The sequence below is a fragment of the Pseudophryne corroboree genome, chromosome 12, assembly GCF_028390025.1.
Source record: "Pseudophryne corroboree isolate aPseCor3 chromosome 12, aPseCor3.hap2, whole genome shotgun sequence".
NCBI lineage: Eukaryota > Metazoa > Chordata > Amphibia > Anura > Myobatrachidae > Pseudophryne > Pseudophryne corroboree.
In genome coordinates, this window is record NC_086455.1 from 15,759,168 (window position 1) to 15,774,075 (window position 14,908).

Genomic DNA, 14,908 nt, shown 5'->3' on the forward strand with positions numbered 1-14,908 from the left:
CCCCTTCCGCAGCCTAAACCTCGCCCTAGTGCCTAAACCTAACCTCCCCTTCCGCAGCCTAACCCTCACCCTAGTGCCTAACCCTAACCTCCTCTCCAGCAGCCTAACCCTCCCCCTAGTGCCTAACCCTAACCTCCCCTTCCGCAACCTAACCCTCCACCTAGTGCCTAACCCTAACCTCCCCTTCTACAGCCTAACCCTCACCCTAGTGCCTAACCCTAACCTCCCCTTCCACAGCATAACCCTCCCCTTAGTGCCTAACCCTAACCTTCCCTTCCCACAGCCTACCCTCACCCTAGTGCCTAACCCTAACCTCCCCTTCCGCAGCCTAACCCTCCCAAATGCATAACCCTAACCTCCGCTTCCACAGCCTAACCCTCCCCCTAGTGCCTAACCCTAACCTCCCCTCCCGCAGCATAACCCCCCCCCTAGTGCCTAACCCTAACCTCCCCTTCCGCAGCATAACCCTCCCCCAAGTGCCTAACCCTAACCTCCCCTTCCGCAGCATAACCCTCCACCTAGTGCCTAACCCTAATCTCCCCTTCCGCAGCATAACTCTCCACCTAGTGCCTAACCCTAACCTCCCCTCCCGCAGCATAACCCTCCCCCTAGTGCCTAACCCTAACCTCCCCTCCCGCAGCATAACCCTCCACCTAGTGCCTAACCCTAACCTCCCCTCCCGCAGCATAACTCTCCACCTAGTGCCTAACCCTAATCTCCCCTTCCGCAGCATAACCCTCCACCTAGTGCCTAACCCTAACCTCCCCTCCCGCAGCATAACCCTCCACCTAGTGCCTAACCCTAACCTCCCCTTCCGCAGCATAACCCTCCCCCTAGTGTCTAACCCTAACCTCCCCTCCCACAGCCTAACCCTCCCAAATGCATAACCCTAACGTCCCCTCCCACAGCCTAACCCTCCACCTACTGCCTAACCCTAAACTCCCCTTCCGCACCCATACCTCACCCTAGTGCCTAACCCTAACCTCCCTTCCCACAGCCTAGTGTCTAACCCTAATCTCCCCTCCGGCAGCCTAACCCTCACCCTAGTGCCTAACCCTAACCTCCCCTTCCGCAGCCTAAACCTCGCCCTAGTGCCTAAACCTAACCTCCCCTTCTGCAGCCTAACCCTCACCCTAGTGCCTAACCCTAACCTCCCCTTCCGCAGCATAACCCTCCCCCAAGTGCCTAACCCTAACCTCCCCTTCCGCAGCATAACCCTCCACCTAGTGCCTAACCCTAATCTCCCCTTCCGCAGCATAACTCTCCACCTAGTGCCTAACCCTAACCTCCCCTCCCGCAGCATAACCCTCCCCCTAGTGCCTAACCCTAACCTCCCCTCCCGCAGCATAACCCTCCACCTAGTGCCTAACCCTAACCTCCCCTCCCGCAGCATAACTCTCCACCTAGTGCCTAACCCTAATCTCCCCTTCCGCAGCATAACCCTCCACCTAGTGCCTAACCCTAACCTCCCCTCCCGCAGCATAACCCTCCACCTAGTGCCTAACCCTAACCTCCCCTTCCGCAGCATAACCCTCCCCCTAGTGTCTAACCCTAACCTCCCCTCCCACAGCCTAACCCTCCCAAATGCATAACCCTAACGTCCCCTCCCACAGCCTAACCCTCCACCTACTGCCTAACCCTAAACTCCCCTTCCGCACCCATACCTCACCCTAGTGCCTAACCCTAACCTCCCTTCCCACAGCCTAGTGTCTAACCCTAATCTCCCCTCCGGCAGCCTAACCCTCACCCTAGTGCCTAACCCTAACCTCCCCTTCCGCAGCCTAAACCTCGCCCTAGTGCCTAAACCTAACCTCCCCTTCTGCAGCCTAACCCTCACCCTAGTGCCTAACCCTAACCTCCCCTTCCGCAGCCTAAACCTCGCCCTAGTGCCTAAACCTAACCTCCCCTTCCGCAGCCTAACCCTCACCCTAGTGCCTAACCCTAACCTCCTCTCCAGCAGCCTAACCCTCCCCCTAGTGCCTAACCCTAACCTCCCCTCCCACAGCCTAACCCTCCCCCTAGTGCCTAACCCTAACCTCCCCTTCCGCAACCTAACCCTCCAAACTAGTGCCTAACCCTAACCTCCCCTCCCACAGCCTAACCCTCACCCTAGTGCCTAACCCTAACCTCCTCTCCAGCAGCCTAACCCTCCCCCTAGTGCCTAACCCTAACCTCCCCTTCCACAGCATAACCCTCCCCTTAGTGCCTAACCCTAACCTCCCCTTCCCACAGCCTACCCTCGCCCTAGTGCCTAACCCTAACCTCCCCTTCCGCAGCCTAGCCCTCCCAAATGCATAACCCTAACCTCCGCTTCCACAGCCTAACCCTCCACCTAGTGCCTAACCCTAACCTCGCCTCCCGCAGCATAACCCCCCCTAGTGCCTAACCCTAACCTCCCCTTCCGCAGCATAACCCTCCCCCAAGTGCCTAACCCTAACCTCCCCTTCCGCAGCATAACCCTCCACCTAGTGCCTAACCCTAATCTCCCCTTCCGCAGCATAACCCTCCACCTAGTGCCTAACCCTAACCTCCCCTCCCGCAGCATAACCCTCCACCTAGTGCCTAACCCTAACCTCCCCTTCCGCAGCATAACCCTCCCCCTAGTGCCTAACCCTAACCTCCCCTCCCACAGCCTAACCCTCCCAAATGCATAACCCTAACGTCCCCTCCCACAGCCTAACCCTCCACCTACTGCCTAACCCTAAACTCCCCTTCCGCACCCATACCTCACCCTAGTGCCTAACCCTAACCTCCCTTCCCACAGCCTAGTGTCTAACCCTAATCTCCCCTCCGGCAGCCTAACCCTCACCCTAGTGCCTAAACCTAACCTCCCCTTCTGCAGCCTAACCCTCACCCTAGTGCCTAAACCTAACCTCCCCTTCCGCAGCCTAAACCTCGCCCTAGTGCCTAACCCTAACCTCCTCTCCAGCAGCCTAACCCTCCCCCTAGTGCCTAACCCTAACCTCCCCTTCCGCAGCCTAACCCTCACCCTAGTGCCTAACCCTAACCTCCTCTCCAGCAGCCTAACCCTCCCCCTAGTGCCTAACCCTAACCTCCCCTTCCGCAACCTAACCCTCCACCTAGTGCCTAACCCTAACCTCCCCTCCCACAGCCTAACCCTCCCCCTAGTGCCTAACCCTAACCTCCCCTAAAGCAGCCTAACCCTCCCCCTAGTGCCTAACCCTAACCTCCCCTTCCACAGCATAACCCTCCCCTTAGTACCTAACCCTAACCTCCCCTTCCCACAGCCTACCCTCACCCTAGTGCCTAACCCTAACCTCCCCTTCCGCAGCCTAACCCTCCCAAATGCATAACCCTAACCTCCGCTTCCACAGCCTAACCCCCCCCCCTAGTGCCTAACCCTAACCTCCCCTTCCGCAGCATAACCCTCCCCCAAGTGCCTAACCCTAACCTCCCCTTCCGCAGCATAACCCTCCACCTAGTGCCTAACCCTAATCTCCCCTTCCGCAGCATAACTCTTCACCTAGTGCCTAACCCTAACCTCCCCTCCCGCAGCATAACCCTCCCCCTAGTGCCTAACCCTAACCTCCCCTCCCGCAGCATAACCCTCCACCTAGTGCCTAACCCTAACCTCCCCTCCCGCAGCATAACTCTCCACCTAGTGCCTAACCCTAATCTCCCCTTCCGCAGCATAACCCTCCACCTAGTGCCTAACCCTAACCTCCCCTCCCGCAGCATAACCCTCCACCTAGTGCCTAACCCTAACCTCCTCTTCCGCAGCATAACCCTCCCCCTAGTGCCTATCCCTAACCTCCCCTCCCACAGCCTAACCCTCCCAAATGCATAACCCTAACGTCCCCTCCCACAGCCTAACCCTCCACCTACTGCCTAACCCTAAACTCTCCTTCCGCACCCATACCTCACCCTAGTGCCTAACCCTAACCTCCCTTCCCACAGCCTAGTGTCTAACCCTAATCTCCCCTCCGGCAGCCTAACCCTCACCCTAGTGCCTAACCCTAACCTCCCCTTCCGCAGCCTAAACCTCGCCCTAGTGCCTAAACCTAACCTCCCCTTCTGCAGCCTAACCCTCACCCTAGTGCCTAACCCTAACCTCCCCTTCCGCAGCCTAAACCTCGCCCTAGTGCCTAAACCTAACCTCCCCTTCCGCAGCCTAACCCTCACCCTAGTGCCTAACCCTAACCTCCTCTCCAGCAGCCTAACCCTCCCCCTAGTGCCTAACCCTAACCTCCCCTTCCGCAACCTAACCCTCCACCTAGTGCCTAACCCTAACCTCCCCTCCCACAGCCTAACCCTCCCCCTAGTGCCTAACCCTAACCTCCCCTTCCACAACCTAACCCTCCACCTAGTGCCTAACCCTAACCTCCCCTCCCACAGCCTAACCCTCACCCTAGTGCCTAACCCTAACCTCCTCTCCAGCAGCCTAACCCTCCCCCTAGTGCCTAACCCTAACCTCCCCTTCCGCAGCCTAACCCTCCACCTAGTGCCTAACCCTAACCTCCCCTTCCACAGCATAACCCTCCACCTAGTGCCTAACCCTATCCTCCCCTCCCGCAGCCTAACCCTCACCCTAGTGCCTAACCCTAACCTCCCCTTCCGCAACCTAACCCTCCACCTAGTGCCTAACCCTATCCTCCCCTCCCGCAGCCTAACCCTCACCCTAGTGCCTAACCCTAACCTCCCCTCCCACAGCCTAACCCTCCACCTAGTGCCTAACCCTAACCTCCCCTTCCGCAGCCTAACCCTCACCCTAGTGCCTAACCCTAATCTCCCCTCCCGCAGCCTAAAATTCCACCTAGTGCCTAACCCCAACCTTCCCCTCTTGCAGCCTAACCCTAACCTTACGCCTAATGTCTAACCCTAACCCTCCCCACCTGCAACCTAACCATTATTCTAGTGTTTAACCTCCACTCCTGCAGCCTAACCATCCTCTTGTGCCTAACCGAACCCTTCCTTCCCACAGCCTAACCCTAACCCTTCAGTCAGTGCAGAATGTCAGTAATGTTGAATGACATCACAACTGTCCACATGGTGTTTTTGACATAAAGATTGTCAATGTTGTAAATGCCCCCCCATTGAAACATATTAGATAACTGCACTTCTTGTGTTATTCGCGGCTGCTGGGGGATGGGGGTGGCTCTGACTGTTCTCTTCCTGCTCGCTGTTTCATGTAGTGTCTCAGATGAACTAATAAAAGATTACTAAAACTTTTCTCTTTTCGCTCTGTAGAGGAATGAGGAGATCACTGTAATTAGGCCTATTTTTAGCATGATTGGTTTACAAAAGATGCTTTTATGCAGTAAAAATGATTTGCGGTAGTTGTAGTGGGCGCGGAGCGTCGTCAGGATGGTATATACAGGGTTTTGGCCTTAGGCGATCATAGAAATGTTGGATAAGTAATCTACAGACGACATATTCAGAGGCCATTGGTTGGCCCAACTCCCAAAACAAGGAGAAAGGCCTTGTCATTGTCCTCTGTAGCACTATGTCACTGCTCCGGCTATTGCTTGACTATGGCATCTGCAACCAGAAGGCTTAGTCCATGGTTAGCTAGTAAAGTTTATATGGGTGTAATACAAGATCACGGAAATGGCGCCAGACCATCTCAAGGTCATATAAACATATACAGTAACTGTATTAACTCTTCACATCCTCCAGCACAGTACACATACCGGATGCAAGCTCTACTTAACCAACTTCCTCCTGCACAGTACTTTCAGCAGGTGTTATATTAATTTAGCTACAGACTCCCCACTCCACCAGCACAAAATTGCTAACGGTTGCAATAAACATAATTTTTGATCTTTACACCAACATCTACAGCACAATCTTAAACACAACACAGCAATGAACGCCGAACTCTCTCGCGGATTCCCTTAAAGCCATGCAGCCTCCTACTTGGAGGTCACGTGCATGATAGTGCATCAGTGAGTACATCGGGGGCCATGATTGATTGTGGCATACAGGAGGTGTAGTTACACCTCCCCTGCACTACTGGGCCACTACAGAAGCCCGAGCCAGGTAATTTGTACCCGCTCCACCCCCTCTATGTGCCCCTAATTCCACCATTCTGTCATCCACTGTCCCTGTAATTTTGCCAGCTCTTGTTCAGGTGAACTGAAGAGACTATAATCATGTGACGTCAGCGGCTTCTCATTGGCTGAAGCTATATTGGAAGTGTACAGTATCTGACTTCCACGCTAATAGCTGAGCATTATGACACTGAACACTAGTGGAAAACTGAACTTTACAAACCGTCCTTGCCGCACAGAGCCCTGTAATGGAGGGGCGGGATGTATTAAGATACATCGCCGCACCTCGCCGCTTATCGCATCGATGTACTAACATATGCGATCAATATCGCAATGCGGTGACGGAGGCCCCCCGCGATACCTGTGAGGTGGTCTGCAGGGGGTCTCCGTCACCTCCCAGGGGTCTTCACACTGCCTACACGCCGGGAAGCAGCAGCAGGCTGCACCCGGCGCCTCCTCCTCCCCCTTGCAGCCAGAAGGACCACCGGCTGCGTTGCTAGGGGGAGGAGGAGACTACCTTCTGGTACCAGGGCAGCCTGGAGGAAGGTATGCCGGGGGGGGGGGGGCGTCTGCGGCGGGGGAGTCGGAGGGTTGCGGCGGTTGGCGATAAGAAGCCCATAGACTTCTATAGGGTATCGCCATCCAGAGATGGTGATACACTGGACGGTGAAAAAACAGCGGTAGGGTCTTAGTACATTTGAAAATGCAGTAAAACCCTTGTTTTCGGGGGGTTTACCGCATTTTTCCTTTAGTACATCCCGCCCAAGATCTCCAGAACAATGGCTGCACAACCAGAGTGCAGAGCTACATAGAGGCAGGCAGAGTTAATCTAGCACAATGAGTATTATGATTGATAACTGTATACTGTGCGGCGGGATCCCAACAGCCGGCAAACTGAAGACCACCCCTAGGGGGTGTAGTATGGTATGCCGGCGGTCGGGCTCCCGGCCAGCATACCGGCACCAGAATCCCGACCGCCGGCAAACCGACAGCTGGGCAAGCGCAAATTAGCCCTTTGCGGGCACGGCGGCGTGCTTCGCGCGCCACGCTATCTATTCTCCCTCTAGGGGGGTCGTGGTATACTGTGCGCCGGGATCCCAACAGCCGGCAAACTGAAGACCACCCCTAGGCTGGTGTGAATCTTCGTGTGGTGAGCATATGAAGCATTGTGTGTGAACTCACCCTTAATGTAATTGTGTTGTGCTTACAAGACCCCTTGAACCAGTGTCCCAGTAGCCCTACCATAAGGGGTCGTACGTGCCAAATGCTTCTCAGTCACCAAGGCTATGAACCCATAACAATTTTTGGTGTGCCTCCGCAGATAATAAAAAGAGCCCAGTCCCTGCCACGAATCACTTTGCCACAAACCCCTAGACATTCTACATGGACCTCCCTCCAGGGGAAGAAGTCATCAAGTATGCAGCAAAGGTTTTTAATGGTGAAGTGATAGAAAAATAGTTTATGGGTGTCACTGTAAGGGAATAGGTCAAAAAGTGCATGCAAATGAAAATGACAGAATAAAACCTCTTTTAGTCAGGGAATGTGACACAGGAAGGGATATGTTTATGTAATGTTTGCAGCATGCTGTAGAACCTCTGGAAGATGGCCAGGAAAAGACAACATAATTTACTATGAGAAACAAGGAGAGGAAGAGAGAGGCAAACACTGGGGGCGAAAATGTATAGGACATACTGTACATATAGCTCATAAACAGCCATATAACGTATTGCGAACTCGCTGAAATCGTGTCAGTTATGTTATATCAGAATTCAGAACCTATTACATAACCCATATATGAACACACAAAAGGGCACCTGGGAATATAACATCAGGACTCTACCATAGGATGATGGAATGTTGGGGTAGGGCGGGGATATGCTAATTAGTTAATAAACAGTTCCGATTCTTACCTTTACAGTGGGTTTGGCTGCTTTGGCAAATAAGAATGCATGGTACACCATATCCATGCAGTGGCTGCCGGTGGTGGTTTGGGACTTCAGTTACACTAAAACAAAAAAAGAACAAAAAAATTGTAAACAAAAGCCATAAAAAAAATTATATATATATATAAAAATTTAAAACTTCTCAACATAAAACAACAATAATAATAATAATAATAATAGTATTTTTATTATTCATATCAAAGAATGAACCATTTTTCAATGTTTTCGATCTATCTTCCAGGATGTAGATAACAGAACAAGCATTGCAGCGGTACATCGGCCTAATTCAGACCTGATCGGTGCTGTGCATTTTCGTACAGCAGCGATTAGGTCTGAACTGCGCATGCGCCGATACCACAGTGTGCCAGATAGCCGTCGGCAGTCTCAGCCCTGCGATCGCCTCTGCCTGATTGACAGGCAGAGGCGGTAGCTGGCAGGGAGGGGGCGGGCCAGTGGCGTTTGGCCGCCGTTTAGGGGGCGCGGGCCGGGCAACGCAGACGTGCCCAGACCATTGGGGTTGCTGCGACCCTTACAGCGACGAGTAGCTCCTGCCAGTGCGCAGGAGCTGTGCTGGCCGGGAGCTAATCTTTCAGTACAAAAGCATCGCCGCTGTGCGATGCTTTTGTACCTGTGCGGGGCAGACTACCCCTGTGCTGAGCATCCCCCCGCATGTCTGTGTGACTGAACACGTGCTAAATTTAGCACATCTAGATGAGGCCTAATTCAGGTCTGAATTAGGCCTCATCTGCGTCAATCTCTGATAGATTGTAAGCTCCACTGGGGCAGGGACTGATGTGAGTGGCCAAATACTCTGAGCTGCGGAATATGTGTGCGCTATATAAACAACTGGTAATAATAATAATTCACCATAAGATTGTTATCCCTAGCGTGAGTCACCACTATCACCAATGGTGACCCCTTAATGTACAGGTGAAGGGGGTGCTTTTATGGGAGTAGTTACGAAATAAGGAATATGAGTGTGTAGCTGAGTACGCCTAGGCAGATAAGGAGGCTGCAGAGCATCGATTTTCCACCTACATAAATGATTCCCACACGTTTCCTCTGGTAAAGCTAATTGAATCTTAAGAACCAATCCCTACAGACAGATTTCTAGAGTGCTGCATTTATACTGATATATTTCAGGTGCATTGTTTCCTTCACAGTCGGCCGGTGTGGCTGCAGGTACTAACAAGCGAGCTCCGCCCACTTAGGTTCTAGCTTTAAAATATAATAATTTGTAAACTGTATGAAGCTAGTAACTGTTAGCTATAACTTGCCTGTCACATAACTTTATTGATGAAGTACATTTTACAGATTTGCGCATACCTAAACTTTGCATGACTGTGTCATCACGATAATCTAGAACTTACAGCACTCTATATAGGGGGTCATTCCGAGTTGATCGCTCGCTGGCTACTTTTAGCAGCCATGCAAACGCATTGTCGCCGCCCACTGGGGAGTGCATTTTCGCTTTGCAGAAGTGCGAACGCTTGTGCAGCAGAGCGCCTGCAAAATCATTTTGTACAAAACAAGACCAGCCCTGTAGTTACTCTTCCTGTGCGTTGATTCTAACGACGGAGGGACAGCTTTTGACGTCACACACCCACCCAGCGTTCGCCCAGCCACGCCTGCGTTTCCCCCGACATACCTGCGTTTTTCTAAGCGCTCCCTAAAAACGGTAGGTTGCCACCCAGAAACGCCCACTTCATGTCAATCTTCCTGCGTTCTGCCGTGCGACTGATAGCTTCGTTAGAACCTGTGCAAAACCACAAAGGACTTTGTACCCGTACGTCGCACGTGCACATTGCGGTGCATACGCATGCGCAGAAATGCAGATTTTTAGCCTGATCGCTGCGCTGCGAACAACGGCACCTAGCGATCAACTCGGAATGACCCTCTTTGTTTCTAGAGCTGCACATATGCCTGTAAATGTAGGACTTTCTTGGCTCATTCATTTCATACAAGTGCCCTGTATTCTTAGGGCGAGAGCTGACCGCCTGGGTTCCCTTGAAATGTGTCACATCCCCAGTTCTGTTCAGTATCCATTCTGTAGGCACAAAGCCTGTTCTATAGCGGACTCCCTCTCAGAGAAATCTTCTTAATGAACCATTGAGGCATGTGTGAAGTAGAGAGCTGACATGACTGCGGAGGCTCACCCCCCCCCCCCCTCACCCCCCCCCCCCCCCCCCCCCGTCTCTCGCTCATACCCGGACCCTCAGTCCCACTGCTAAAGATAAAAACACAAGCATTGTGCTTTTATCTGAGGATTTGTTTTTTCAGGATCCCATGAAGGGATGACATCAGTCTCGGGGTCTATGTACTCAGCCTTGGAGAGAGCTAAAGTGGACAGAGATAAAGCACAATACCGATCAGCTCCTAGCTGCCATGTTACAGCCCGTGCTTGAAAAATGACAGCATGGAGCTGATTGGTTAGTACTGTATCTCTCTCTGCGGCGTAGCCCATGGTAGTGTTCTCGACCCCCTCCCCCCCACCACCACCTCCATTGTCTACCATTGTCCTGAACCTACAGTATGTCTTAGACCATGAGCCTTTTTTTTTTATTGGAAACCGTGGTACCGGAACTGGCAATGTGACCTCATCCTGAGTCTGACCAGGTGTGCCCATAAGCAACACACAGTGGCTGGCAAAAGCCTCATGCCTCAATGTATATGTGCGGTACTTACCTAAAGTACTTTTTTTCTTTCTCTTCCAGGAATTCCCAGAAGGGTGAAGCATGCGGCCAGTGTGGGTGGCAGGGGCGATGCAAACAGAATCATTCCGACCCTGCCCCCATCTCCCGCGCCAATGCAACTAACAACAACATCGCAGGGGGCAGGGATACCAAACTGTGTGTATTATGTGTAAGCGGCACCACTACTGTGTGTATTATATGTAAGTGGCACTACTACTATGTGTATTATGTGTAAGCGCCACTACTACTGTGTGTATTATATGTAAGTGGCACTACTACTATGTGTATTATGTGTAAGCGCCACTACTACTGTGTGTATTATATGTAAGTGGCACTACTACTATGTGTATTATGTGTAAGCGCCACTACTACTGTGTGTATAATGTGTAAGCGCCACTACTACTATGTGTATTATGTGTAAGCGGCACCACTACTGTGTGTATAATGTGTAAGCGCCACTACTACTGTGTGTATTATATGTAAGCGCCACTACTACTGTGTGTATTATGTGTAAGCACCACTACTACTGTGTGTATAATGTGTAAGCGCCACTACTACTGTGTGTATTATGTGTAAGCGACACTACTACTGTGTGTATTATATGTAAGCGGCACTACTACTGTGTGTATTATATGTAAGCGGCACTACTACTGTGTGTATTATATGTAAGTGCCACTATTACTGTGTGTATTATATGTAAGCGGCACTACTACTGTGTGTATTATATGTAAGCGGCACTACTACTGTGTGTATTATATGTAAGTGCCACTATTACTGTGTGTATTAATTTGAAAGTGGCACTACTACTGTGTCTCCCCGCCACAGCCGCACCCAGATCCCCAGAGGCCCTGACTCCGCAACACAGCACCTGGGCTGCCGGCCTGGAAGCCCCGAGATGGCTACTGTAACGGATAGAGTGGGTGATATCGCAGAGGGTAATGTCTGGATGCTGAATCAATGTAAAAGGTGACAGTGTTGTGCAGTGCAGTGGGTGTGCAGTGTCACTGACACTGCACAGCACTCTCGCCTTTCACATTGATTCAGTGAGTCAGTCAGTTCTGCCAGCCAGTCTCTATTATTAGCGCCAATGTCCCAACGTTGCGCATTACAGGGAAGTAGACGCATTAAATAAACTACACCTCCCAGCAGCCCTTAGTGCTAAAGCATTCCAGCGCTAAGGCCTGCTGGGAGCTGTAGTTTATTGAGTGCATCTTCTTCCCTGTAATGTGGCACGTTGGGACATTAGCGCTAACAATAGTGACTGGCTGCTGTGTGAGTCTCCAGGAGAGCCACTGCCAAAGGGAGGACAGCAACTTAGCTGCTTCCAGTAGGAGAAGCAGGAGAAGCATTACCCGCCCCTCCCCCATTCACAGTACCTCCGGGCCCCATCTGCGGCACCCCCCCACACCCCCCTCCACCACCCGCGGTGGCTCCAGAGCCCCTCCCCCACCCGCAGCACCCCCACCCGCGGAACCCCTGCACCCGGACCCCACCCGCGGCACCACCTCACCAGCCCATCCCCCAACCACGGCACCCCCGCAACCACCCCTCCCCCACCCACAGCACCCCCGGACTCCCTCCCCCATGCGTGTCTCCCCCGCACCCGCTACTCCCCCAACCACAGCACCTACTAGGTGATTCATCAGGCCCTGCGTGCGCTGTTCACGCTGTTGCAAGGGGCTACGACCCCTTAACCATCGCTCGCCCTTTGTCCATTCAGTATTTAACCACTCACACAATTATGATTGGAGGTAATACTCCATATAATACAAATACTGCACGCCACAAGGGTGTGCAAGGGTTAAGTGGGCATAGCCTCTTACGACGGTGTGAAGAGCGCCCGTGGGGCGCGATTAATCACCTCGTATAATATATGAGCCAAAGGGCACATGTGGGCATTATACACAGGTGCATCAGTATATATACTGCTTGAAATTTGGTGAGTTTTGATCAGAGATGTGCGGAAAAGATGTACGGAAGATAGGCTGGGTAACAACTGTACCCCATCCTCCTGAGCCCCTGTGGGACACTGGCCCGTGGGTGGGACAGCATGACAGTCCTTCTAAGATCAGGATGGTTGGAAGGTAAGGTTATGCCCCTTCAGCCATATGTGCAGATGCTCTGCATCTACTGTACTTGTACACTTAGTACATGCCTGTTTTTCTGTTACTGAGCACTTGCATGTATTTGCCCCCCCAGGCTAAAAGTTGCCAGTCAACCCCTGATGCAGACATAGGAGCAAATTTACTAAGGCGAGAGTTTTTTTTTTTAGAACTGGTGATGTTGCCTATAGCAACCAATCAGATTCTATCAATTATCTTCTAGAAGCTGCTACATAACTGTTAATTAGAATCTGATTGATTGCTATTGGCAACATCACCAGTTCTAAAAACCTCCCACCTTAGTATATTTACCCCAGACTTGGATGGGATGTGGGAGGGTCATCTTCTCTTCTGGGAGTCCTGGGGCTCAATGGAGTTCTCCGTAGATTCCGGGAGAGTAGTCAAGCACACATATAGTAAATGTAATAACGTACAAAACATGAGGGCCTAGCGGTAAGAATGGTCTGGTCATACCACGGTACAGCTGCACAGCTGAGTCACAGGGAATGCAGAGGAAGCAGAGTGGCGGGAGGCCTGTGCTTTTTCCTCTTCCTTCAGCACTTAGCTTCCTCCCTGTCACAGGTGACTAAGGACCCTTTATGTGGCTGTGCTTACTCCCCTGAATGTAACCCACGTGTGCCATCTGCAGTGGCCGTAACTACTGGAAGATACAGAAGGCAGTTGGGTAGCGCCTGATTAGCAGTGGCTTACCTATAACGGGTGCCTCCAGAACAAGGCCTGACCAGGCGGCCGCTGGCGTCATATTGCCGGAAATTTCTTCAGCTATGTTGGCACCGGTGTTCCAGAGCCTTTCCTATCTTCTTTGCAGACATTGGTGCCACATTTTCAAGGGAGGAGGGGCACACACCGAATAATTTCACCTTGCATGCCTCATTTCTTGCAGATTAGGTAGAGACAGAGGCGTCACTATGAGGGTGCAGGCCGTACCCAGGTGTCACCAAAATGCCGGCTGCTCCGCAGTGACAGGGAGCCAGGTGTTGCACTGTGACATTGGGGTCTGTATGTAGCACCACGTCCGTCGGACCTGCACACTGGCCATAGTGTGCGTGCGTGACACATCACCATGCGGCCGCATCCTTTCATGACAGCGTTGGCCGTCAGGGGGATGGTGACACAGCGTTGCGGGCAAAACAGGGGCGTGATGTCACACGCAGCTGTTCTGAAAAAAAAAGGAGTTGGACTGCCTGCCTGCGCAGCAATGCTACGCAGTCAGGGGTCAACTTCAAATCAATACGTCGTCAATTAGATGCGGGCGCATCACGAGGCAGCGCCACACACAAGCTGGGCAGTCCTTGCCCTGTGCTGGGCGGCCCCCAGCATGTGAGTAGATGGACGCAGATCTTGATTCGGGAAGCAAGATCTGCGACCATCTCTGAATAACCCCCATTGTACTGCAGCACCCGGCTCCTGTCATTGAGTGCAGGAGGAGTCTCCAGGGGAATGCTGGGTAAACTCCCCTGAGTGATTAAAATGGGTGCATGCCTTTGAGGTCCTGCACTCTTCCTGCTCTATTTTGCGCACCAGGTGTCACCAGACCAAGTGACTCACCTGCGTAATGATACAGCAAAAGGGGGAGAGGCACTGCGTGCCTCATGCCTCAATGTTGTCACTACTTTCCAGTGAATAGCAACCTTAAATTAGTTCAGCTCACAAACCGGCTGCCTCCGGCTGGTATATTATAACATTCTCTATATATTCTATAATATTCTAGGAGGGATTGGTGTATGAAGCAGTGAAAAAGAGTGAAGTGGGCCAGAGGAGAAGTTGCCTATATGAACCAATCAGCTGTGAGGAAGCCTGAATAACATGCTTGCCTACCCTCCCGGAAGCCGCAGGAGATTCCCAGTTTTTCGGATAGTCCCCCACAGCCCCGGAAGGATAGGTGGCTCTCGATCATCTTGCCAGCTTCCTAGTGAAGCGGACAGGATGGGTATAAAATCAATACAATTGCAACAACGGTGTGAAAGGGACATGGCTAAAAGACGCAAATCACGTCATTTAGCCTACCCGCGGGCCCACGAATCGTGGACATTTTCTCATCCCATAATGATGTCAGCTCAGCCTGCTGCATCTCCTCTCTGGGCTTCTTCAAGATAAGAGACAAAAAAAAGTAGGTTAATATACTTCATAAAGTACAT

General features: G+C 52.0%; 1 protein-coding gene across 2 annotated transcripts in view; it reads right to left on the reverse strand.

The window, feature by feature from the left end:
* The window catches only part of LOC134980318 (dnaJ homolog subfamily A member 1-like), a 234,993-nt gene that overhangs the window by 157,344 nt on the left and 62,741 nt on the right, over positions 1-14,908 (reverse strand). The window contains exon 3 of one of the 2 annotated variants that reach the window (XM_063947080.1): positions 7,922-8,016. In XM_063947080.1, the coding sequence (XP_063803150.1) occupies positions 7,922-7,978 (57 nt within the window). In that variant the 5' untranslated portion in view covers positions 7,979-8,016. Of the gene's footprint in view, positions 1-7,921; positions 8,017-14,908 lie in introns of those variants that run through there. The other variant, XM_063947082.1, reaches the window with a different exon arrangement.